The sequence below is a fragment of the Rhinopithecus bieti genome, unplaced genomic scaffold, assembly GCF_001698545.2.
Source record: "Rhinopithecus bieti isolate Rb0 unplaced genomic scaffold, ASM169854v2 scaffold_641, whole genome shotgun sequence".
Taxonomy (NCBI): domain Eukaryota; kingdom Metazoa; phylum Chordata; class Mammalia; order Primates; family Cercopithecidae; genus Rhinopithecus; species Rhinopithecus bieti.
This window is the reverse complement of record NW_016803417.1, coordinates 18,883-45,797: the sequence shown is the minus strand read 5'-3', so window position 1 is coordinate 45,797 and position 26,915 is coordinate 18,883. Positions and strand designations below refer to the sequence as shown.

The following is a 26,915-nucleotide window of genomic DNA, read 5'->3' as shown; positions in this document are numbered from 1 at the left end:
AAAAAAAAAAAAAAAAAAAAAGTCATTACTTGAAATACATTGTTTTTAGGGTTCAGAGTGGCTCTCCTTTTAGCTGCCCTTTGATTAAGGATCTCTCTTTAACTGAACAGGAAATGTGTTGGTATAGCATTGGACAAGGTTCATTTTTTTTTTTTTTTTTGAGATAGAGTCTTGCTCTGTTGCCCAGGCTGGAGTGCAGTGGTGCGATCTCAGCTCACTGCAAGCTCTGCCTCCCGGGTTTACGCCATTCTCCTGCCTCAGCCTCCCGAGTAGCTGGGACTACAGGTGCCCGCCACCTCGCCCGGCGAGTTTTTTGTATTTTTTTAGTAGGGATGGGGTTTCAGCGTGTTAGCCAGGATGGTCTTGATCTTCTGACCTCATGATCCGCCCGTCTCGGCCTTCCAAAGTGCTGGGATTACAGGCTTGAGCCACCGCGCCCGGCCGGACAAGGTTCTTGAGGAGTCAGTTCTTTGTTGAGCATCAAAGTCTTCTCTTGATGAAAGGAATTATAAAGTTACATAGTAAGTGTGTTGGACATGTCTACAGTACTCTTGAGGGGAAAACATACTCAGTTTTCTTATTGGGTATACCCGGAGCTCTTTTCTCAAAATTAGGACCCACCTACTCCATACTTTATTTTTTTCCTAGATAGCAGAAGTAGAAATTCTCATGTAGCTCCACTCCATATGAAGAGCTGTGCCTTCTCTTGTGCTAGGCACTAGGGCAGGGATTAGCCAGCTAGTGACTTCCTGTTTTTGTGAGTCAGGTTTTATTGGAATACAGCCATACCCGTTCATGTTGTGTTGTTTATGGCTGCTTTCACTCTTCAAAGGCAGATATTCGTTGTTGCAGCTGAGATCGTATGGCCAGCAGGTCTGAAATATTTACCGATTGCTCTCCTGGGGGACATAAAGAATGAGTTTTGATTTTCTTGAGTGTGGTGGGCCCTTGGACAGGATGAAGGTAGATGTGGACTTTGCGGTATAGAAGTTAGCCTCTTGCCATCATAGAGGTTGTTTTAATTTTGGGGTCATCAAATTATCTTTTTCTACAGACTCCACCCCCGCCCCAAGAATTGACCTGCTTTTTTTTCTTTACCACTTATTCCACTCACTGTTCCTGATCAAGCCTTTTTTTCTTGATTCACAGCATGTGTGTACACAAGATTATCTAATGGCTTCTTCTCTGTTCTGCCTTAAATCCCTTTTGTTATTCTTTCCCTTCAGTTCTGAATGCAACTTGAAGTTCCATTCCTGTGATTCCTTCTCAGAGATAGTCAATATCCTGAAGTTGGTGTTTTATCATTCCTTTGCTTTTCACCATGCTTTTATTGCGTATGTATTCGTCCCTGAGCAATATTGAATGCTGTTTTATTTATTCATAACTTTCTGTAAATGGTATACGGTGTATGTTCTTTTTTTTTGTTTTTTTGGTCTTGGCAGTATATTTGTGACCATCTAGCTCTAGCTTTTCCAATCTCACTTGCATCTCACAGGTATATGGGTGTTATATGAGTGGTGTGATCATAGCTCACGGCAGCCTTGAACTCCTGGCCTCAAGCAGTCCTCCCACCTCAGCCTCCGAAGTAGCTGAGACTACAGGCACATACCACCATACCTGATTTTAAATTTCTGTTTCTTTTTCTAATAGCTTTATTGAAATATAATTTGTATATCATGAAATTGACCTGCTGAAAGTATATGATTTAGTGGTTTTTAGTATATTTACAGAGCTGTGCAGTCATCACTATTATCTGATTTTAGAGGGTCTTCATTCTCAAAAGTAATTATCAGTTGCTACCCATCTCCCTCCCCTGTCTCCACCCTCACATGAAGCAACCATTAATCTACTTTTTATATTTGCAAACATGTCTATTTTAGACTTTTCATATAAATGGGATTGTATAGTACTTGGTACTTTATGACTGGCTTCTTTCACCTAACATAATGTTTTTGAGCTTCATCCATGATGTAGTATGTACATGATGGGCTTTTAAATTGCTTATAGTTTTTGCTGTTACAAGTGATGCTTTGTATGTGTTTGAGGAACTGTTATTTTAAGTGACTTTTATTGTTAATAGTAAAAATGAGATCTCATAGTCTTAATCTTTCGCTGAGGCTCTGGGAGAGAAAAACAAAGGTAATAACATTTACAAAAACATAATTGAGTATCTCTGGCAGTGAGTAAGCCCTTGCCTTTCGAAGAACTCTGTAGCTGGGGTAGATTGACTAATTGTAAAACAGTGCAAGTGCCACGAGTGAATAAGCAAAATTATGAGGAAATTCAGAAGGAACAATTAATTTCTTGGGAGATACGTACAAGATGTTATAAAGTGAGTGACATTTGATTTGAGTCTAGACCCTGGAAATTAGTAACATTTCAGGAAGTGGGTGTTGGCAAGGGAAGAAGAAGGTGTTCTGAAAGAAGCATCATGTGACCACATTGAGCGATTGAAAGGCATTTTCCAGGAACTTACAAGAGAGTGAGTGGGCCTCAAAAATAGTATGGCAGGATAGGAGACTAGGAAGGGTCCAGGCTCATTGGTAAATGCCTGCTGTGAGAATCATTAGAAAAATTAGGTAAGATTAAGACATACACTTTTATGTTTTAGAAAGAGAACTCTGACAATGCAGAGAATGAGCTGGAGACCAGAGAGTCTAGAGGTTGGGCAGACTAGATGAAGGTTGTGCTCTTTTAGGTTAGAGATGGTAACTTCTTGTTGTTCATAGTGGTGGGAATGAAAGGAGATGAAGTAGGTAAGCATTTTTTACGTTACTTTGACAGGACTTACTGATGTGAGTGGTGAGGGGAATGAATTTTAAGATGACTCCCATGATCTCTCACTTGAACAACCTGAATGATTTGGGAATTTTCTATACATCTCCTACATTGTCAAAAATAACTGTGTTAGAAGCCATCCACTTCCTACAGATAAAATACCTGCTTTAGTTTGCTTTAAGGAATAAAATAACTTCTTATAATTTAAAGGTTACTTGAAGTGTTTTGTTTCCAGTTCAGAAATGAAACACAAGTTCATACTGAGCCTAGGATCTGTCATTTTTAGACTTGAACAATCAAACTACTATTAATTATCACTTCCTCATAGCCAAAAGAATGCAATGGTGTAAAGATTCCAGTTGATGCCAGTAAACCTAATCCAAATGATGTGGAGTTTGATAATCTGTATTTGGATATGAATGGAATCATCCATCCCTGTACTCATCCTGAAGACAAGTACGTAACCCGTTTTTGTCACTGATATAGCAAATCACAGAGGAAACACTATATTATATTACATTGTTTGGTTGTCATTATAGACCAGCACCAAAAAATGAAGATGAAATGATGGTTGCAATTTTTGAGTACATTGACAGACTTTTCAGTATTGTAAGACCAAGACGACTTCTCTACATGGCAATAGATGGAGTGGTAAGTGCTAAAATAATTAACTTAGAAGCCTCCATTTTGGTTTTTGCTGTGTTACCAGTGTCTAGAATGAAAGTCCGCTAAATAATGAAAAATGTTGACAGTGATGAACTTGAGAAAGAAAGCCTCATCCTTCAGTCATTCGTTCAGATTTTTTTTGTGTGTGTTTTGTGCTTATTTTGTGTTCAGTACTGTGAAATACTGGGGATGTTGGTGACTGTCCTTGCTTTTGAACTTTTGGCTTACCGTCAAAGGGAAGGAGGCATAGATAAATGAGTGAGCTTAGTTATTTATAGCCATTATAAGCACAATACATGCAGGGTATTGAGGGAAGAGGAAGTCAGTGCTGCTAGGGAAGTTAGGATATAGAGAAGAGGTGACTTTTTTTCCATTTCTTTAACAATGAAGAATAATTGGGAGATTGGTGGGTAGTGGTGGGAGATGGATGGGACAGGATTTGGGGAGGGAGGACCTTTCAGATTTCTCAAATGTGGCAGGTAAACACAGTTTCCATGCCTTTGACCACACTGACATGTTTTGGCAATTACCGGTGGTTTGAATTGAGAAGCGAAGTATAGCAAAAGCTTGAGAAAGCCTTACCATCTGGAGTTTGGATTGTATCCTCTAGGCAGTGAGTAGTGATGAAAATGATTTGAGAGGAGTAAGTTACTGACCTATGATAATAATACCAAGTAGGTCATTTTATAAATGACCAGCAAACTGTATCGAGGTGTAAGGTAAGATATAACTCTAAATTTATTTAGCTATGTGCAAGTAGATTCTTTCTTTTAATTTTAGCGCATCCTAGCGGCTAATGGAATGATTTTGGAAATCCAGAGAACTTTGAATCCAAGAAGATTAACTTTTCTGTGAGATTCATCTTACTCAGTGAAAAATCTTAGCTATCTGATAACTTGCTAAGTTGCAGTTAGAATTGAGTAAAGAGCAAAAAGAAAAGGAATATGTCTTGTTTAGAGCACATTTCAGTTTATATTCAGCTAATTTTTTTGAATAAATCTTTAGCTTTACTCCAGTGTGTTCTTTCTGCTGCATCAAGTATGTACACGTTTATATGCATATGTGTGTGTACATGTTTATACATACTTTTTTTGTTAATATATAAATGTAGATAAAGAACTTTGTACTTGAGAGGGCTACATTAGATGGTCTTGTTCTACAGAAAAGGAAATTGTTTAAAGAGAATATTAAATAACTTATATTTAGATGTAAACAGGATGTTTCACAGTTTCTTCCCACCCCAAAACTCAGTTCAGTAACTTCCAAAATCTTACAATCTCGTTCACTTTATTTGGACTTTTCCAGTGAAATTGCATTTGGTTAGAGTGATTTAAAAGTACTTTTGGTTAAAACATTATTTCTTTTCTAACTGCTATGCTGTATTGAAAAGACAGACTAATAATTATAAACCTTATTATGGGAAAAAGAAGTGCACCGAGATTCTGCAGATAAAGAAATAGTTTTCTGTTGCTTTTTTATGAGACATTGTGGATTCCATCTGGAGACCATTCTTCCTTTTAGGTGTGGACATAGAGAAGGTCTTCCTGATCTTAGTTCAATAGTAACTACTCATCAAATGCTGACTGGGTCTTTTGAGTAAAGTGAGCTTTCTTTCTTGGGTGCCTTGAAACAAGCACCCTAACTGAGGGGAGCTGGTGTTAGACTGGGAGGACTTGCAGTATAAGTGCTGGGGCTTCATAGGATGTTTGTCCATTTGACATGGCACTCATTCACCTGATTGAGCTCAGCTTTTAGGTTCTTGGTCCAAATTTAAGTTCTCACGATCTGGTATCTGTCATGAAAGGATTATTCGACACACTACTTACCTTTCTTCCATTTTAGTATACTACTTTTAAAAGAACACCTGATTCAAAATAATGTACAGATTTATTTGTGAATATTTTGATTAGTATTATGGAATATGAAATTTTCAGGCACCACGTGCCAAAATGAACCAGCAGCGTTCAAGGAGGTTCAGAGCATCAAAAGAAGGAATGGAAGCAGCAGTCGAGAAGCAGCGAGTCAGGGAAGAAATATTGGCAAAAGGTAAAGAATATGTATCTTGAAGTTGGATTTTTTATAAGATGTATGCAGAATGAGGGGTGGTGGCAACTTTTCTTACAAATAGGCAAGCTTTTAATTTAATAAGGATCCCAGAATATCCAGTGTTCACTGTTGAGGAAAAGTAGTTCATGAAATCCTACCGATAGGCTTAATAGGCTTGTTTATTTTCAAACTCTCCTGTAAAAGGAAGCCTTGGGAATAGGGAATTCTGGTGGAGAGTGCAGATTGTCAACCCCTCTCAGGGCCAGTGCAGCTCTTTAACATAAACTTTTATGTCTCTGTAAAATAGAAATACAGTAAGTACTTTTTACTACTTTTCTCTGTGGCAGCTGTCAGAAAGCTATAGTTCTGTAAACATTTTCTTCAAATCAGCTTTGGTTTGCTTGCTTTTTGAAACTCAGGTCTATCTGAGGAAGCCAGAGGTGATTCGATCCACATTTACAGGTTGTTGCCAAGTCATTGCATACTTTCAGCATAGGTTGATGGAGCAGGCACAGCACTTATGGTTCCTTCAAGTTTGGAGGGGTTGGGGTGGGATGTCTTCATTTTTGCAGTTCCCGAAAGCCTTACAATTCCTGGTGGCAGTTGGGCGCGGTGGCTCACGCCTATAATCCCAGCACTTTGGGAGACCGAGGCGGGCGGATCACGAGATCGGGAGATCGAGACCATCCTGGCTAACACGGTGAAACCCCGTCTCTACTAAGAAAAGCACAAAAAATTAGCCGGGCATGGTGGCACACGCCTGTAGTCCCAGCTACTTGGGAGGCTGAGGCAGAAGAATTGCTTGAACCCAGGAGGCGGAGGTTGCAGTGAGCTGAGATCGCGCCACTGCACTCCAGCCTGGGTGACAGAGCGAGACCCCATCTCAAAAAAAAAAAAAAAAAAAAAAAATCCTGGTGGCTACACGGGTAGGAACTGACTAAGCCTCAGAGAAAAGGAAGATCAGGGAGTGTTGATGCCAGTTGGGACAATTCTTTCCTACCACACCTGTGTGTGAGGTAGGGTATGGTTGTAGCAGAGTAGTTTGTTTGGTGTTCTGCTACTTACAGGGTTATAATAGACCAGAAAAGCCACAATGTCTTGGCTCCAGATAATTGCACTCTGCAGTTGAGAAAGGATGCCATAGTATAGTCACCTCAGGCCTCTAATTACAATACATTTTATATTACTTTAATTTTGCTGGAAGTGTACAAGTATATAGTTCCTTTAGCTGCAACTTGTAATTAAGACTGTAAAACCAGTTTGTATTTATAACAGTGTTTCTGATTTTAAGAATGTCTTTTTTTTTGAAGATGTGATGAAATATATTTGTTTCTTGAGAAGCAGCTAATAGTGATATAGAGGAAAAAATAGGATTTTTATATTCCTCTGTCTGATAATTGTATTTCTTATCCTGTAAAGCTGTGATGAACTTGGCCTTTAAAATCTCATTTCTCTTAGGCACCTTTATTTTAGGAACTGTTAACAACAATATGGCCCCTAACTGGTGTATATGTATATATGTGTGTATGTGTGTGTGTGTATATATTCTCTTGCAGAATGAATAACTTCATAATTTTTATGTAACAGTATAATATATTTTGTGTACCATATATTGTTTTACAGTCTTGTTAAAACATAATTTAAAAGGCTGAGCACGATGGCTCACCCCTATAATCCCGGCATTTTGGGAGGCCGAGGAGGGCGGATGACTGGAGGTCAGGAGTTCAAGACCAGCCTGGCCAACACAATGAAAGCCCGTCTCTACTAAAAATACAAAAATTAGCCAGGCGTGGTAGCAGGCGCCTGTAATCCCAGCTTCTCAGGAGGCTGAGACAGGAGAAGGAGAATAGCTTGAACCCTGGAAGGCGGAGGTTGCAGTGAGCCGAAATTGCACCACTGCACTCCATCCTGGGTGACAGAATGATACTCTGTCTCAAAAAATAATAATAATAATAATAATAATAATAATAATTTAAATTTGAGAGATGGAATCTTATTTTCTTCCCAGTGAGGGAACATTGTTCCTCAGATGACAAGACTTCACTTCCTTTTGTATTTGAACTTTTGTTTTGTTGTTCTGGCTTAATATTGAGTAATGTATCTCACTTTTTATGGGGAGAACAAAATGTTGCCTCTTTTCTCTAGGTGGCTTTCTTCCTCCAGAAGAAATAAAAGAAAGATTTGACAGCAACTGTATTACACCAGTAAGTAGTCTCATACTTTGCTAGCTATTGCTAACTCGTAAATGATAGGTTAATTTGTTTCTTTCTATCGTTTTAGGGAACTGAATTCATGGACAATCTTGCTAAATGCCTTCGCTATTACATAGCTGATCGTTTAAATAATGACCCTGGGTGGAAAAATTTGACAGTAAGTTTCACATTTTGATACTTCAGAAAGATTAGGGTGATCATTCAAGGCTGTACTTTGATATGACTGACATTATTTATCCTTCTGCCCTGCCTCATAAAATGCTAGTTGACTATCGGAGGAAAGAAAAGCTTCTAGGGTTATTGGAGATGGGGTATCCTTACATGGTTAGGTTTTAGATAGCTGAATTTTCTCTTAAAGCCAATTTTGTCATCTTGCCATCACTATGAAGCCATAAAATGGGATTCATGATTTAAAAAATATATATAGGAAAGTAATTTTTAAATGGAAATTTCCGTTATTACATATCAAAATACAGCAAGATTAGTAAGTTGTGGGGCTGCCTTAAATGGCTATGTTCCCAAATATTTAAATAATATTTAAATGAGTTTGTTTGTAATTTTAGGTTCATAAGCTGGCTTCCCTAATAATGAAAAGTGGTAAATTATATTTAATAGATATCTGTTATTGATTATTCTTGGGGCATATATGGTCCAGCACTATATCCTTGCATGGCAGTGAAAATAGGAACTTGTGAATGATAAATTTTTCTGATGGCTAGGTCTGACCCAGACATTTCATTCCTTTCTATTCCATGTAGTAAGTTAATCAGTGAAGTAGTTTTGGTGTCTCACACACACACACACACACAGACACACACACCCCTACTTTACTCAGAAAATGTTCAGTGAAGTAGTTTTGGTGTTACACACACACACACACACACACATACTACTGTATTCAGAAAATTTTCAATGAAGTAGTTTTGGTGTTTCACACACACCCCCACCCACCCAGCCACCTTATTCAGAAAATTTTCCTGTAACACTTTTCTCAGTTTTTCTTGAGACATATAATTCATTTGATATTTGTGCCTATAGAAAATTGGGGATAAGCTGAAAGTGTTAATTTTTTTATAGGTTATTTTATCTGATGCTAGTGCTCCTGGTGAAGGAGAACATAAAATCATGGATTACATTAGAAGGCAAAGAGGTAAAGCTTACTTAACCAATATTTGATTGTATGTTCTATTTTTAAAAAGCCATTGAATAGAAAATATTTGGTATGAAGTGATATTCTTGTGGAATATAATATATTAATATAAATATTTGTTTCTCTCTTGTTTAGCCCAGCCTAACCATGACCCAAATACTCATCATTGTTTATGTGGAGCAGATGGTAGGTTTCTTCTTTGGGATTTGCTTCTCTTGGATTAAACCATAGCAAGTCTATGGGTTGGTGTGCAGTAATGGATTATTCATGGTTACCTGGAAGTTCCAGAATGCCTTGGTTATTTTATGTTCGACAAGGAACTAGTATTGAGTTGCTGTTTAATCTGTGATCAATGATCTTTAATTTCTTTTCTTCTTTTTTACGTTTTTCAACCTTTTAACTCCCCATACCTTTAAAATGGAAAATTTCCGAAGTGTTTAATCCTTAGTGGCAGTCTATGTTGTAGGTCCACATATCTGGAGGACTTCCTGTTAACTGGGAAGTGTCAGGCTTTGGGGCTTTGCTGCTCATTTGGGTGTTCATTTGGACTTTTCTTTGTGTTGGCATCTCATAGTAGTTTATGGTAAGAATCCTCTCAGAATACTCACTGTTCAGTGTTTTCTCATTGTCGATTGATAGCTGATCTCATTATGCTTGGCCTTGCCACACATGAACCCAACTTTACCATTATTAGAGAAGAATTCAAACCAAACAAGCCCAAACCATGTGGTCTTTGTAATCAGTTTGGACATGAGGTCAAAGATTGTGAAGGTTTGCCAAGAGAAAAGAAGGGAAAGGTAAGAACTTTGAGATGGTAGTTGCCTCATTAAAAAAAAAAAAATCTATTGTAGTAAAGTATACATGATATAAAATATTTCAACCATTTTAAAATATACAATTAAATAGCATTAAATATTTGAGTTACCTTGTTTTTAAAATGAAGAGAAGATTGTGGTTGATTAGTTTTTTCTGTGCTTGTTCTGTTACCCTTCACAGAGATGTTTTTTCTTTTCTTTTTTTTCCTTTTGAGTCTGAGTCTCGATAGAGATGTATCTTTTAAAGTACTTTAAAATATACCTGCATTCAAAAACATGCACACATTCATCCTTTCTACTTAGCACTTTTTCTGACATCACCTATATCTACACGGGCTTAGTTCTCATAGATAGTAATGCCCATAGCTTGTAATTTGTTTGTGGAAGTTATTTGTTTGAAATACTCTTAAAAGGAACTACAACTTCTTGAGACTTTTAAGTTACTCCCACTTTTTATGTATTTTAGGTTCACTTGGTTATGTGCAGTCCCCTTTAAAGGGGCTTCTGTTTCAATAATACGGTGCCTCTTGAGTCATATACTTTATGGGGGGGAAAAAGACGATGGTGCCTCTTTCAAAGACATCGTTAAGTGAAAAAAGAGAGAAATAAAATATAGTGTATTATTTCAGATATGTAATACAATAAAGACAGTATACATGTATCTGTGTACATATTTCAGATAAGTAATACAGTAAAGACAGTATACATGTTATCTATGCACGTTTGTTCACAAGGAAGGGGTAATGGTTGGTTGGGTATAGCTCATCAGTTGGCAAACTTCAGTCCTCCAGGTTTGGCCTGTGAGCTATGTTTGTTACATTTTTAAAGTCTTGTTAAAAACAAAATAAAACATGAAAGACTATTCAACAGAGATCATATATGTCTCCCAATAGCCAAAATAATTTACTGTCTGGCCTTTTGCAAAAAATGTTTGCTGACCCCTGGTCTAGATGTGGTTGATTTTATGGGTAATTTTATTTTAAAATGGATTAGTGAGCTTTTAAAATTTAATACTTGTGATGTTAAAATGGATCTTGTGTTAGAAAAAGCCTTAAAATTTGCTTGGTTGGAAAAAATTAGTGAACGTAGGGTAGACTTATTTCATCTTCATTCCTGTTCTTGCAGCATGATGAACTTGCCGATAGTCTTCCTTGTGCAGAAGGAGAGTTTATCTTCCTTCGGCTTAATGTTCTTCGTGAGGTATGTAGCAATAATCATTGAAATCAGCACTCAAAGCAGGGTGCCTTTGATAGCTGTAATGGCAGCATTCCTTTTTGGTTGCAGTATTTGGAAAGAGAACTCACCATGGCCAGCCTACCATTCACATTTGATGTTGAGAGGAGCATTGATGACTGGGTTTTCATGTGCTTCTTTGTGGGAAATGACTTCCTCCCTCATTTGCCGTCGTTAGAGATTAGGTATGTGCATTTGTGTAGCTTTTCAGACTACTGTTTTAGGCTTCTTGACTTTACTGTGCCTAAAGCATAATGGTCCTAATGTATAATGTTTGTCTCTTGCTGACAGGGAAAATGCAATTGACCGTTTGGTTAACATATACAAAAATGTGGTACACAAAACTGGGGTAAGTTCATTCTTGAATGATTTCAAAACAGAAGTATTTGCTTTTATAAGAAGATCATTTTACATATATTTTATCACTTACAGGGTTACCTTACAGAAAGTGGTTATGTCAATCTGCAAAGAGTACAGATGATCATGTTAGCAGTTGGTGAAGTTGAGGATAGCATTTTTAAAAAGAGAAAGGATGATGAGGTAAAGTGTTTCTATTGCAGTAGCTAAAATTGCTCCTGTCTCTAATAGGCTATGATGATCCTGTGATTACTTTTAATCTCTTTGAGTGTGTTTTTATATCATTATGGTGTGTCAAGACTAATGTAATCGTCAGTGGTCAGTGCTTTGATTATTTTATAAAGGTTGTGCTGCTTCCTCTGTAAAACTGTGTATTGTATCCTGTTTGAGTTGCATTGTAATGTTTTTTTCTGTCTTCATAATCTGAATATAAATCCAAACACATTTCTAATCAATAGGATTTGAAATGCCGGTACCAAGGCTGGAAGACTACTGGGATCGAACTAGTGACTGTCATGTTTTGAAGGCAGGAAGACAGGTCAAGAAGAATTGATAGTGTAGGGAGTGTGGGTTGGATTATATCAGCCAGGGCAGAGGGTTGGGAGAATGTAGAATCTGTGGAGAGCTGCATCTCTTAAGTAAGAAATTGAAACACAAGAAGGAAATAAAGTAACAAAGCATTTGAAAATTAATTGCTTATTATGGATGAGTGCTTACATGAAAAGTCCAGGTTCTGGCTTGGGCAGTTAGGATTTTGCTGGTGCCATTTACTAAGATAGCAAGCACTAGGGGTGGAATGGGTTGGGGTGGGGACAAAGTAGAAATGGAGTTTCATTTTGGAGATGTTTAATGAGACGGGCTATAGGACACCTGAGAGGAGAAAAGTCCATTAAGCAGTTGTTAAATGTGTGTAAAGCTCAGGGCAGAAGTCTTGAAAAGAGATTTGAGAACCATTAACTAATGGAAGGTACTTGAAACTGTGAGTGTGACCCTGGGAGCTTGTGTGGAGTAAAAGTACCCTTAACAGAAGTCTAGGGAACCATGGACATTTAAGGAGAAAGAGGAGCCAGTTCTAGAGAGGTAGAAGGAAATTCCTGAAGAGATGAGAAGTCATGCTCAAGGGGTCACAGTGAGATGGACAGGCACTTCGTCTGTGGACAGGGTTTGGGAGCCCCTGGTGAGCTGATAGGATTGGAGGGGCAGCAACCTGGAGGCAAAGTGGTTGGAGGGTGATTGCCGGGTGTAGCAAGGGAGACCAGCAGTGGTCAAAATAAGCATCAATAGCTTCTTAGAAACAGTAAGGAAATCCTTTCAGAAACTGGTTTTATAAAAGTCACATAGCTATTTTAAGCAGATAACAACATATGTTACTGCTACATTGCTTCACGATCTCCCAACACATTAAAATGTGTCATTGAATCTTATTTTCTGTTTTCATCAACTTTGTATACTGTAGCTAGTGATCTCTTATTTTTAGAACTTTGGGCATCATTTTATGTAACATAGTGAGTTGACTGTAAGCATTCTTTCCAAAAGCCTTCAGTACTTGGTAATGTTTTTATGTGATGTCAAGAGTTTTTTTGCATATAGAATTCAAATTACAGAACTAGCTTTGTCGGGATGATCAGATGACAGCTGGAACAGACATTTTTAACTACTTTTTCAACAATTAGAGTGGCATCCCTTGATCTGCTGCTACATACTTTGTACCACTTGGTTTGAAAACCTCAAGTTACATGAGCCTTCTACTTTCTCGTTAGCAGACTCTGCACCATAAGTTGGCATTAGAGGAGGAAGTATGGGATTTGGTAGATACCATAGTGTTACAGATTTAATTAATACTATTTTTCAGCTGACCTGGCAGGAGAGGGCATTTTAAAGCTTTGGATCTTTGTTGGTGTCCCTGAAGTCATGAAATGTCCTTCAGCATGATTGGACACCAGGGGAAACCCTCAAAAATGCAGTAGGAAAGTTTCCAGATGTATGTATTTTTCTGGGAAGTGTGTCCCTGGCATTTGACAGATTTCCAAAGGAGTTCATAGCACAAAAAAGGGAGAGATCCATGAGGTCCACCCAGGTGGTCTTCTGTTTGTGTGTGACTACCACCCTTAGAGATAGGCATTTAACAGACCAGCAGAACAAATGGTAGAAAAGGAATAAATTAATATTAGTTATTGGCTAAGCATGGTGGCTCATGCCTCTAATCCTACACTTTGGGAGGCTGAGGAGGGCAGATCACCTGGATTTAGGTGTTTGAGACCAGCCTGGCTAACTTGGTGAAACCCCATCTCTACTAAAAATACAAAAATTTAAAATGGGCTTGGTGGTAGGCACCTGTAATCCCAGCAGCTTGGGAGGCTGAGGCAGGAGAATTACTTGAACCCAGGAGATGGAGGCTGCAGTGAGCCGGGATCATGCCACTGCACTCCAGCCAGGGCGACAGAGCGATACTCTTGTCTCCAAAGGAAAAAAAAATTGCTTATTAAAGTTGAGCATTTAGGCAAGAAATGTGTTGCTTTTTATTATATGAGCTTTGATGTTTGCCTTTTATCTTGGAAATGTTGTTCATTTATTAAGCAAATACTTAAGTATTTACCATGTGCCAGACAGTGTTCTGAGTGCTAGTGATACAGCAAAAAACAAAAAAGCAGACAGAAATCCCTGCCCTCATGGAGTTTACATTCTCTTGGGTAAGCTGGAAGATAAACACAGTAACTAAGTAAACCTCATTAAATGTTAGAGAATAAGTGCCACAAAGAAAACTAAAGCAGGTGAGGAAGCATCTGGGAAGGGAGAGGTTGGGCATTACAATTCTAGAAAAGGTGGCGAGAGAAGGCCCCTCTGACAGCTGACCTTGATTAAAGATGTAAAGGATGTGAGGGAGCACACCGTGCAGATGTTTGCAGGAAGCACTTTACAGACAGAGGGAATCACCAGTGCCAAGGCCCTGGGGCGGGGGCATACTCAGGATTTCACGGAACACCAAGCAGCCACTGTGGAAGGAGCAGAGGAGGCAAAGGAAGAGCAGTAGGAGATGAAGTCAGAAAGGAGATGGAGAGCCCAGTCTGGTAGGACCCAACAGGTCATCATAGGACTTTTAACTTCATTGTGCATCAGTGTAAGGTTTTGAGTAGAAAAGTGACAAGATTTGACACATACTATAAAAGGATCACTCCAGCTGCCATGTTGGAAGTTCTGTGTGGAGGGAAAGGTCAAAGCATGAGCCCAGCCCAGTGAGGAACCTTTTTTACAGTAATCTAAGGGAGCCTGGATGGTAGCAGTGGAGATGATCAGAGGCAGTTGGATTATGAACATATTTTGAAGGTGGAACCAGTGGGATTGGCAAATGGATTCAATATAGAGTGTAAGAGAAGGAAAGGTGACAAAAGACTGAAAGATGTTTTGAGCAACCCTCATGAAAAGACTGGGAGGTGCAAAGGTGGGGTGGGGATTCTATTTCAGACATGTGAAGTTTGAGATAGCCAAATGGAGATGCTAAGTATGAAGAGGCCCTGGTTGGGGAGCCATCAGCATGTAGATGGTGTTTAAAGCCATGAGACCAGGTGATGACTCCCATGGGAGGAGAAAAGTGGAGGTACTTGGCCCAGGGGAGCACCAACATGAACCCATTTGTGCCCAGTATTACATTATTGGAACGATAAGCTTGTGGGAGTTATTTATATCCTACTGCTCAAGGTCATCCCCAAGGTGTGATTTTTCACACAAAAAACTTGCAGCCTCCGGCATAAATGGGTTAAGAAGTTGGGGAGTTGAGGAGGTAAGACATAGCAAGAGGGAAGGAGATCAGGTGAGTGTAGCTTCCTGGAAGCCAAGTGAAGACTGTGATCCAAGGAGGAAAGAATCCTGGTCAGATAAGGACTGAAGTTTCACTAATGGATTTCATAGTCTGCGGGTCATTGGTGACCTACACATGAGAAGTTTCATTGAAGATGGGACAGAAGCTTGATTAAATAAATCAGTGGTTTCTACATCAGAGGAGATTTTAGGGTAGTTGATCTCCTGGGCTCCACTTCAGAGCAGGAGACTTAAGTATCCAGCATTCAGCTTTTTGCCTGGCAGAAAGCACCAATTTCCAATTTCCTTAAGGCCTTGTATTGCAGTTGGTAGGACTGACTTGGAAGTGTACCTACTAGGATGACCGTCAGTATAGGATCCACTGACCCCTGTTTCAGGCTACAACAGCAGCTGTGGCCACCCTAGCTGTCATTTCAGTTCCTTGATACTCAGGGAAACTTGGGCATGGGCATGGGAGGCCCACGAATGACCCAGGGTTAGTAGGGAACAAGGTGAACACAAAATTCTGTCCAGTTGAAACCATGGCTGCAATTTGGAAATGAGTAGGGGGAAAGAATCAACGTGGGCTAGACCCTCACCTGTGAATTAAATTGGCACAGAGTAGTAAGCTGTGCATACATCTGAATTTCTTTCCTTTTTTTCATTGGATTGATGGAATCTGGCCGGGGTGGGGGATAATGTTTGCATAGAGTCCCACTTCTCTCTTTTCTCTATTGTGCCATGCACGCTACAGAGTAAGAGCCCTTTTTAGGTAACAGAGTCTAATTAAATTGTCTTGCTGATTTTAAAAAAATGGATACCTTAGTTATTAACTACATTCAACTAAACCTTAAGAATTGTTGAGTTTTTTTTTTTTTAAACTTACTTGTGTCTTCTCCATATTGACAGCCTGTTTGCTCCAGGATAAAACCAAGGGTCTTTGTAATGGCTTTGCATTTTCCTGAAATGATTCAAAAGCTTTCTGAACAGAATTACCAAGAACAATTAAATTGTTTCTAAATTCAGTCTTCTATTGTTAAGTTCTGATAAGCAGCGTTTTGAACATATAGTCTTGTTGCCTGGTTTAATCATATACCTAGATTTCTGGTGTCATCCTTTAAAACTTAAGTTGTCTCCCAAATCATTCCTGGTAATGCTTAACTCTGACATTTTTGTGTAATTATTTGACAGAATATGTGGATTTTATACTTTTAGGACAGTTTTAGAAGACGACAGAAAGAAAAAAGAAAGAGAATGAAGGTGAGTTTTAACTGATTTCATGAGATTGGCAATAGCGTAATTTTACAATTTATGAGGAAGATGTTCATTACAGTAGCTTTATTCTTTGTCCAGTAGGACTTGGTCAGGGACGTAAGTGTCCACCCAATTGCCTTTTTACCTGTAGAAAGAACACTGGTGTCGATTTTAAAGAAGGTCCTCTAGGCTCTGGTGTCTGAAGGGATACACTTGGGAGGTGAGAGGTGGGTGGCATTTAGCTATTTGAATGGTTTACAGCAATCAAGTATTGTTTTTTAAGTAAAAATGGTCAATCTTTTGTATCCCCTTGAAAGTTACTATACTCTTGTTTCTACATCTTTGTCAGGTTAATCTTTCTAGAACATAACACTATAAACTTGTTTCTCTGCTCTAAAAGCACCACTGACTCCTTAATCCCCTCAGAATCCAATTCTATCTTAGTTTGGTGTTCAGAGCACACTGTCATCTCGTTGAATTCCAGCTGTCCAGCATATCCCCTGTTGTCTTCTAAATACACTATGTCCCTGCTAAGAGTGTTGTGTTCATTCGTAACATCTGAATGGATTTCTGACTTTGCAGCTCACTGACATCTTACCTTTTCTACAAGGCCTCCCTTCTTGGTTATGCTCATAGTACAGATTGAGCAATCCTTTCTTTTAACTCTGGTGCTTCCTACCTCTGATACATGTTTTCTTACCTAATTGCATAATGCTTTGTAGACATTTAACTTCTTTAGTTCTTGTTTTCTTATCTTCCCTACTAGATTTTCAAGCTTGTGGAGTTTAAGGACTGATTTTTACTACGTTTTGTTAGAATTAAACAATTTCAGGAAACAAGAAGGGAGAAAAGTAGAGTTATTTATTGTTGCAGTGGGTTCAAAATCATTTAGATTGGGAGGGGCTTGTTTGGTTTCTACTTATATATTATTATTTTAGTCAGTATCTTTTATCAGTCAGCCAAGATTATCACCTATGTTAGCTATAATTATATCTAATTAATTGGAAATAAAGAGTTAAATTCTAGCAAGGTGAAGGGTAAATAAAAGTTGTATTTCCACAAAAATTAGCCGGGTGTGGTGATGTGCACCTGTAATCCCAGCTACTTGGGAGGCTGAGGTGAGAGGATCGCTTGAATTTGGGAGGCAGAGGTTACAGTGAGCTGAGATCGCATCACTGCACTCCCAGCTGCACAACAGAGTGAGACTCTGCCTCAAAAATAAATAAATAAATTTAAAAGTTGTATTTCCTAAGTATAACTCAAACTCAACTTTTTTTTAACCTAAATTATATTGTTTTTATTTGCCTGAAATTGTGTCTTGAATGTTTTCTGTAATTGTAAAAAGCAGTGGATTAGCATAATGAGACTTGAAAGATTTTCTCTATGTTTCAGGACAATGTATTATATGTACTTTAGGGCAGAGTTATTAAGTATTATACGCTATTGTTTGGAAGGTATAAGTTACCATCAAATCAAAGTGTAGACAACCTTGTAATTAAAATGAAGATCATTTGGTCTTTTAGTGGGTTTTGTAAAGTGCTTACAGTTTGGACTTTATTCCATTGCCTTCTTTGTGTCATCTGTGTTGTGATTTAATTTTAATTTCTGCATTCATTTCCATTTATGTTAGAGAGATCAACCAGCTTTCACTCCTAGTGGAATATTAACTCCTCATGCCTTGGGTTCAAGAAATTCACCAGGTTCTCAAGTAGCCAGTAATCCGAGACAAGCAGCCTATGAAATGAGGATGCAGAATAACTCTGTAAGTGGCTTACTTTTATGTGGTATTTAAAAGGGGTGAATATCACATGCCTCTTGCAGGGGGATGTGTGTGTGAAATTTATCACAGCCTGGAGTTTTGTTTTATAATTTTTCTTAATTGCTTTTCCTTGAGATATTTTTAGTTCTGTTAAGTCCATCTTTATCAATATGAAAATATCCAAATGATGTGAAAGAAAAGCATGTAGGATTGTTGATAACATGCGAATATAAAGAGATAGCTAATTCCAGTTTGGGTGACAGAGTGAGACCCTGTCTCAAAAATAAGCCAAGTGGCTGCAGTGTTTTTGTAATGCAGATGAACCACACGCTACTTCCCCTTCTCCAAAGAACACGCTACTTCCCCCTTCTCCAAAGAATAGGGTGGTGAATGGTACTAGAAGCTTGTCAAGGGACATCCATATGTCTCCAAGCTGGGGCAAGAGGAGGAGGATGGGTTTTATTCCCTTATTTCCCCTTTCCTTCAGTGGGCAGTTGTGAGCATTTTGCAAAATAGTATTCCTTAGGTGTAAGCTCTGGCTCTCCAATTCAGCATGAAATAGATCTGAATAAATATCTTAAGGTAGCCCTTACTATTCAAACTCTGGTTGCTCCCTGTTTGTGAACTCAGCAACTGCATGCATTTATTTGCCTTGTATTCTTCCATATTTGAACTTGGTAATCCAAACTCCGGAAGCAAATCAACCTATCCTGCAAGGCTGTACTTTGTCCACCACCTTCCTATTGTAGTGAAAATAAACCATGAGCTCTCAGAATACCCAGTGGGACAGCAGCAGGGCTGAGGGAACAGACCCTGATCTAACAGTAGAGGAAGGAACATACACTTTTGCTATGATATATCCAAGGAAATTGAATAAGCTTGGATGTTTAATTTTTGTTATTCTGTTAGTTATCCTATTGATGATCATATGGAACGGAAATAGCTGATGCCCATCATTCAAGATTTTAGTGACTACCATACCTGCAGAGCAGAACTGAGAGTGACTGGTGTTGTCATATGCCCTGTTGGGGGTAGAGTACTTTTTCTTTTTGATCTTGGGAGGCAGGCAGGTTTAAAATTTGCCAGCTGTGGTTGCTTCAAGAAGGATTCCAGTGTTACCTTCAGGCTCGTAGGATTACGCTGCAGGACCAGACTGTAGATCGATAACATCTGCCACAGGGGTAGTAATGGGGAGATTGGTGATGAGGTTGCTTCTTTGATTCTGTCTTAATTAACTCCCCTTGCCACAATTATTTCTATATAGAGGAGGTATGGAATTCGAATCTTTGCAGAGTGGGATTTTCACCTAGAATGTTCTAAATTTAAGGAAATTTTGAAGCCAAATTACCAGTTTATTTAAAGGGAGCCATTTAAGTTTCAGATTTCTGTTGTTTTATTTTTCTGAGCTGTTGGGTTGTAGTCTCTAGTACTTGTCTACTGATGATGAACATTCTTAGTGTTTTATTAAATAGCTTCCATTTCCTTATATATATGGTTTTATATTTAGCATTCTTCGGTGTGGTTTCATTATATCTAATTTGATTAAAAAACAGCTTAAGAAGAAATTTGAATTTATATGAATCTGGTTATATTGAGAAAGGAATATTTTTGTTGGTAGAGGCAGAGCAGTGGAGATTTAGCATTAAATGGTGAACAGCATTTTTTTCTAGAAAGTATATTATTATTTTTGTTTTCTAAAGGTAGAGTTTACATCTTGTTAGTCAATAATTAATTTTGTTAAAGTTTGCGTTTTACACAACTTCTCTGTAGACAATTAATGGGAATGTCGCTCTCATAATTTAATCGAAATGGATTAGTGTAGTGTTGAAAACACAATGGTGATTACTTACTGAATGATTAACCACCATGTACCAGGTAGGCAGCATGCCAGTTATCTTTCACATGTATTGATGCATTTAATCCTTGCAATAACTTGTAAGGAAACAGAACATTATCATCCCCATTTTAAGATGAGGCCCACAGAGGTTAAGTAATAAATTGTTCAAGGCCACACAGCCAGTAAAGGTTGAATTTGGTATTTCAGACTCAGATCTGTATAACTAAAATACAGTAATACCTGCCTTGTTTTCCAGGTACAACAGTGCCTTCCTGTATTTATTTTTATTGGGGTTTTTTTTTTTGACTGTATTGTCTGTACCTTTTCATTAATAACATTGACATTATATGTTTTTAAAAGAGAAGTGCTCTAAGTTCTATGTGAAATATGATTTCGTATTTTGTTAACTTTTCTTGACCCGTGGTATGAACTGTGTTTATGCTGTGGATACTGTAATTGTTATATAATTTAAATGGCCTTCTGTGCTCTCAGTTTAAAAAAAATTCAATTTACTTGAAATAGCTAATACACTGTGAGTAACAGAAGAAAAACTTGACTGTGGAAATGTTTCTGCCCCTTATGTTTTTGGTGATGTGGTCCTTTAGCCTGAGTAACTAACGTTGCAGAAGAGTTTCTTTTAATTTTTAGATTAAATATTAAAATATGTTAGTTATATTAAAATATGTTAATTAAAATTAAACTATTATGTTAATTGAGTTAGGTAGAATGGGAAGATAATACTGAATTTAAAGTGACAGCTAAGTCTTTGAAATACTAATAAAATCTGCATTTTTCTAGGATGACTAATAGATTTGTATTTATAGATTGACTTTTAAAACAGAACATATAAAGTAATTTAAGTTTTCTTTTCTTTTTTTTTTTTTTTCGAGACGGAGTCTCGCTCTGTCACCCAGGCTGGAGTGCAGTGGCCAGATCTCAGCTCACTGCAAGCTCCGCCTCCCGGGTTTACACCATTCTCCTGCCTCAGCCTCCCGAGTAGCTGGGACTACAGGCGCCGCCACCTCACCCGGCTAGTTTTTTGTATTTTAGTAGAGACGGGGTTTCACCGTGTTAGCCAGGATGGTCTCGATCTCCTGACCTCGTGATCCGCCCGTCTCGGGCTCCCAAAGTGCTGGGATTACAGGCTTGAGCCACCGCGCCTGGCCAGTAATTTAAGTTTTCTAACACAGTCTCATTAAACTTGCTTTTCAGAGTGGTTGTACTAGGTTGAAGACTTAAGTAAACATTTAACTGCATTCTCACCAGCATTGACTATTTGATATATTATTACATCTGTTTTATTGTATATTATATGCTATATATGTAATACATTTTATATATAACATAGAACTATACATATCTATAAAATATATGTATGTTTTTTCCCCTCATAGCTTTGCCATTTGGTAGGTGGCAAATGATTGTGAATTCCTAGCAGGAATTGTTACAATGGATTGTCACAAATGAGTGTGAACCACCAAGGGAAAATAAAATTCGAGTACTATAATTTTTAAAAATCTATAAAATTAAAACCTTTTTTTTTTGCTTCAGAAACTTTTTTTTTTTTTGCCCTAATAGTGTTAATTCTCTTCAGTTTAAGCATGGGAAGTTTGAGTATTACATTACTTCTTTTGAGGAGAAGTGAAATGGAGCAAGATCAGTCTCTGTACTTTCTAAATATATTTACCATCTCTACGTAGTAGCTTTAAAAATGTTACTTGAAACACGGTAAGTAGTGATGGTTGGATGTACCTTCTTATGTAAAATGAATAATGAAATCCTTCTTCTGTAATGTCATCATTATCTGCAGAGTCCTTCAATATCTCCTAATACGAGTTTCACATCTGATGGCTCCCCGTCTCCAATAGGAGGAATTAAGCGAAAAGCAGAAGACAGTGACAGTGAACCTGAGCCAGAGGATAACGTCAGGTGAAGCCATTTTTTGGTAGCACTTTGTTAGCAAATTGCTGAAATAGATGCAGTCTAATTAATGCTATTTAGCTTAGAGCAGCAGTGCCTTCAGATGCTTGCCTGTGATCTTTTTATCCATCAGTAATTAATGTGGAGGGTTAGAATAGTCAGTAAATTCCAGTGAGATGTGTAAGCTATAGCTTTTAAACCTAAGTGTCTAGATTAGTATGCGTGCAGGCTTTCGTCCTCCAATCCACTTTTCCCTCTGAGACCAGGCACAAGATCGGCTAGACATGAGGTGTTTAGCTCTGACTATGTGATCTGAATGTTGCTGTTTGGAGACTGATTAAATTTTCAAGCTGCTTAACCTAGAAAGTTCAGTTATACTTAGACACTTAATATAGGTTGCCTTAGTCTTCTCAATTGAAAGAGTTCTTCCTCAAAATGAAATATGCAGAAATCATTCTGTTAAGAGATCAATATGTATGTTTTTTAAAAACTACAAACTTGAATATGCACAATTGTATTTCATGAGAGGAGTTTCCCTTTAACTGTATACTTCAAATTTAAAATAGGAAGCTGATTCTTTAATTCATCCTGAAGTTTGAGATCATTATATAATAAGATTAACAACCTCTCATGTAATTAAATCCAGATTTGAACCGTGGGCTCCAAGTGCAAAAGGCCAACAATCTCAATAATTGTAGCTCATTAAGAATTTAGGAAAACGATCTATTTCAAAGGTAAACAAGACAGTAGTCACCTACAGCTCATGCTTCTTTTGCAGGACATGGAAAGTGTGTGATTTGTGTTTATGATTAGAAACTTTGCAAGGGTCATGTGTGGTTCTGCATTTTTCTAACATCCTTTGATTTCAAATCCATGTCTACTTGTGATTGAACATTTACTTACTCTGTATATCTTTAGTTTCTATCCTCTACTTTCTGTACTTTGGATTTTCCTCTCACAGCATGTCTTTGGTTTTGTTTACTATGTAGCCATCATGATCAATACTAGTTTAATAGGTAACTTGATTTGTTTAGTATTTTATTGTTTAATCCTAGAGGATAATTAAGGGTGAAAATGCCTCTACCAAGAAATGCTTGGGGCTTTTAGCATTTTTTCATTAATATTTTCTGTAAAATAGTGATAATCCACCTTATGGATAGGGTATTTCTAATTGTTATTCTATGAATCGTTTGTGTTGTGGGAGGGGTAGATTAAAACTGATATGGTATATTCTGAAACATGACTGCAATTAATATGTGAAATCTGGCACGTGGAAAAGAGGCCTAAATGAAGAATCATCTTGATGTTCTTGATCTGTTCTGATGTTTTTAAAAGTGTTCTTTGGCTTCTTCATGTTCCTTAAATGTTAAATCTTAGAGAATAAGAAATGGATTCTTAAAAAAAAAAATACATTGGGTGAAAATGTGGTTGGTCACATTGTATTTTCAGTGATGAATGATAATTTAGTGGATTCATTGACCTGCTTCTAGATTTTACCATAACATACATGTTTGTGTGTGTGTATGTATACATAGATATATAGAGATATAGAATGTGTATGTCTCTCTATATATATCTCTATCTCCTTTCCTTAAGCCATCAACAGCTCTTAGCTGAAAGAGGGATAAGGCCCAAGCAAGGATAGAGAGAGTAGGTATACACATAATTTCTGCCTAATGTCTAGATTATTCTTTTATAAATTTATTTTTTACATTTAAAAAAGTTACCTGTGTGAGTCTTAAGTAATTTAGTTGACTTTCTTTGTATGGTTTAAATATATTTTAACAAACTAAGGAACTTGAACTATATAAAATATCTTCAATATTTGAATCTTAACATGTAGCTTTAGAATTGTACAAAGAAACATGTAAAGTAGTAGTAAAATTTGAGCAAACGTGTTCTATATCTTTTCACTAACATTTTAAAATGTGGTTTTATAATGGTCTTACCAGAATCAGTGATTGGGGTGTGTTTAACTGTCTTTAAGTTGATAATAAATCCTATGAAATTAGACTTTTTAGAAATAATTAAATGAATCTGTGTTAGCATGACTGTTTAACTCTTTCACATTTCCCCTGGATATTAAATATAAATTGATTTGGGGTATAAATTGGTAGACAGCCTGTTACTGAAGGTGTGTTAATTCAGCATACATGAGCTGTGCCTGGTTTTAGGTTATGGGAAGCTGGCTGGAAGCAGCGGTACTACAAGAACAAATTTGATGTGGATGCAGCTGATGAGAAATTCCGTCGGAAAGTTGTGCAGTCGTACGTTGAAGGACTTTGCTGGGTTCTTAGATATTATTACCAGGTACAAAAAGAATATTTTCCTCTGAATTTGTAGTTAATCATTTAAGAAAAATAGTGATTTTTTTTTTTTTTGAGACGGAGTCTTGCTCTGTCGCCCAGGCTGGAGTGCAATGGCGTGATCTTGGCTCACTGCAACCTCCGCCTCCCGGGTTCAAACGATTCTCCTGCCTCAGCCTCATGAGTAGCTGGGATTACAGAGCGCACCACCACGCCCGGCTAATTTTTGTATATTTAGTAGAGATGGGGTTTCACCATGTTGGTCAGGCTGGTCTCAAACTCCTGACCTCGTGATCCGCCTGCCTCGGCCTTCTAAAGTACTGGGGTTAGAGGCATGAGCCACTACGCCCAGCCAGGTAATTTCTGTACTAATAGTATTATTGAGCTGGATCCTGAAAACAAACCCAGGCTCATTTTTTAAAGCTCACTATTCAGAAGTCCATAATTGTAAATACTTATTTGTGAAGACTTGGAAGCTTCTTAGATATTAATATAGAAACAAAGCTAATTTTTGTTAAAAGTATTTTCAGCATCAAGAATGTGGTTGACTGCACTTTAAGATGATGAAAGGTTAGTGCTTTTTAAATTGGAGTATAAAATTAACTGAGTAATGAATTGATAGTCACTAAATGACTGAACAGAGGACAAAGCCTGGAAAATACCAGTAAGAATTCTAAAGGAATTTGAATGCTACCCTTTTCATAATATAGTGATGATACATGAAGCACATTGTAATTGGAATAACCTGTATCCTACGTTTTGATAATTGGTGAGAGATTAGGTAGACATATTGAGGATTGTAACACTGATAGTTAATATCTGGTTTTGTGCTTAGAGAGCAAACCAAGTTAAATTTGGTGTGACCTGGGAATAGATGAAGTTTGTTGACAAGTAGACAGTAACACAGTGCACTGAGTATTGACTATTAAGTATTCTGTTTGCATGTTTTTCTCCTACTGTCAAGATTTAAATTTACTAGACACTGTCAGAACACATCTTAGATATCTTTCCTATGAGTATAACTTGCTTTTGTTTTCTTGTTGGTGTGTTTACTCACGTGTTTTTATAGTCAAAAGAAACTTGTCAGGTGAAAATATGATGGTGAATTTTAAAATGAAACTCATGGCTATTTTACTCTCAACCGCTGTTCCAATAATGTCTCGTACCACCTTACATGCTCAGTAAATGTCAGCTGTGACTGCTTTTGGTTTTACTTGATGATGACAGCTCTAGAGATGGAAAGAAATGTCACCAAATGTATTTTAAGGATAGAAATTTTCACCAAATTGTGTTTGTGAATATGAAGTTTGGCAGTAACTACTGATTTTTCAAAGATGCTTTGTAGTATTTTTAAAGTCAAAGAGCCATTGATATGAATTAGAAACTTCAAACTTAAACAATTTTAGGAGTCATGGAAAAGATCAGTATTTGGAATATATACCAAAAGTCATGTGTTTTATGAATAGAGTATTATAGGTTAACAGTCTAATTTTTGTTTTTTTAATTGTGTTCATCATTAACATAGGTTTTTTATTTTGTTGTTACTTTTTAATGATTCTAGGGCTGTGCTTCCTGGAAGTGGTATTATCCATTTCATTATGCACCATTTGCTTCAGACTTTGAAGGCATTGCAGACATGCCATCTGATTTTGAGAAGGGTACAAAACCGGTAAGCTTAATTACTTAAAGTCATAAAATTTATAGAATTTTGGATTAGGTAATAATCTTGGGTCTTTTAACATTGTTTTTTTTTTTTTTTCAGTTTAAACCACTGGAACAACTTATGGGAGTTTTTCCAGCTGCAAGTGGTAATTTTCTACCTCCATCATGGCGGAAGCTCATGAGTGATCCTGTGAGTCTCAGTATTTTGAATGTGTGGGTGACAGGATTTTTGTCATACATTTTATTACTATTAGTTACAATTGCTTTTGCAGCTGATAGTTAAAACAGTGAAGTACAGAAAGAAAGTATGTTTTTTACTCCAAACACACATATATTTCCTGCTTTCTTTGGCCCTACATAGTAGATCGGTTTGTTTTGGGGAGAAATTTTTTGTTTGTTTGTTTGTTTGTTTTGTTTTGTTTTGTTTTGTTTTGTTTTTCCAGAGGGAGTCTCGCTGTGTCGCCCAGGCTGGAGTGCAGTGGCACTATCTTGGTTCACTGCAAAGCTCCGCCTCCTGGATTCACACTATTTTCCTGCCTCAGCCTCCTGAGTAGCTGGGACTACAGGCGCCTACCACCATGCCTGACTAATTTTTTATATTTTTAGTAGAGATGGGGTTTCACTGTGTTAGCCAGGATGGTCTCGATCTCCTGACTTCATGATCTGCCCACCTCGGCCTCCCAAAGTGCTGGAATTACAGGCGTGAGCCACTGCACCTGGCTGGGGAGAAATTTTTATAACAGTCATTTTGTTCTCTAGCTACCTGTAAGTCTTTAATTTTATTTGTTCCAGCCATACATGGTAGCCACCAGAGATGAGGAGACTGCCTTACCCAAAATCACCTGTGAACTTGTTTTGTATGCTAGCTAGAAAGAGTGAGACCCAGCCAGGAAGTAGGAAGTGTTAGAGTACGTAAACCCTTTACTTTCTGCTTGCCTGAGGCCCATAGTTGTCAATTCTAAAATTCTTCTACAATAATGCTTTTTCTTTTCATCTTTTAAAATAACATTGTTCATTTTGTTTTACTCTACTTGGGATTAATGACCTAATATCTCCTAACATTTTTTAAAAAAGGAATGCACTTTATTTTCTCATCAGACCTTTTTTTTTTTTTTTTTTTTTTT

At 37.5% G+C, this 26,915-nt stretch overlaps 1 protein-coding gene across 1 annotated transcript in view; it reads left to right on the top strand.

The window, feature by feature from the left end:
* XRN2 (5'-3' exoribonuclease 2) overlaps window positions 1-26,915 on the top strand; it is a 68,475-nt gene that overhangs the window by 24,328 nt on the left and 17,232 nt on the right. Inside the window, 18 exon segments of the mRNA XM_017883177.1 lie at window positions 3,107-3,234; window positions 3,318-3,429; window positions 5,379-5,490; window positions 7,636-7,694; window positions 7,771-7,860; window positions 8,781-8,853; window positions 8,989-9,039; window positions 9,493-9,650; window positions 10,794-10,868; window positions 10,953-11,086; window positions 11,193-11,250; window positions 11,334-11,441; window positions 16,269-16,313; window positions 17,938-18,069; window positions 21,714-21,832; window positions 23,998-24,133; window positions 25,691-25,798; window positions 25,892-25,981. Of these exon segments, the coding sequence (XP_017738666.1) occupies window positions 3,107-3,234; window positions 3,318-3,429; window positions 5,379-5,490; window positions 7,636-7,694; window positions 7,771-7,860; window positions 8,781-8,853; window positions 8,989-9,039; window positions 9,493-9,650; window positions 10,794-10,868; window positions 10,953-11,086; window positions 11,193-11,250; window positions 11,334-11,441; window positions 16,269-16,313; window positions 17,938-18,069; window positions 21,714-21,832; window positions 23,998-24,133; window positions 25,691-25,798; window positions 25,892-25,981 (1,788 nt within the window).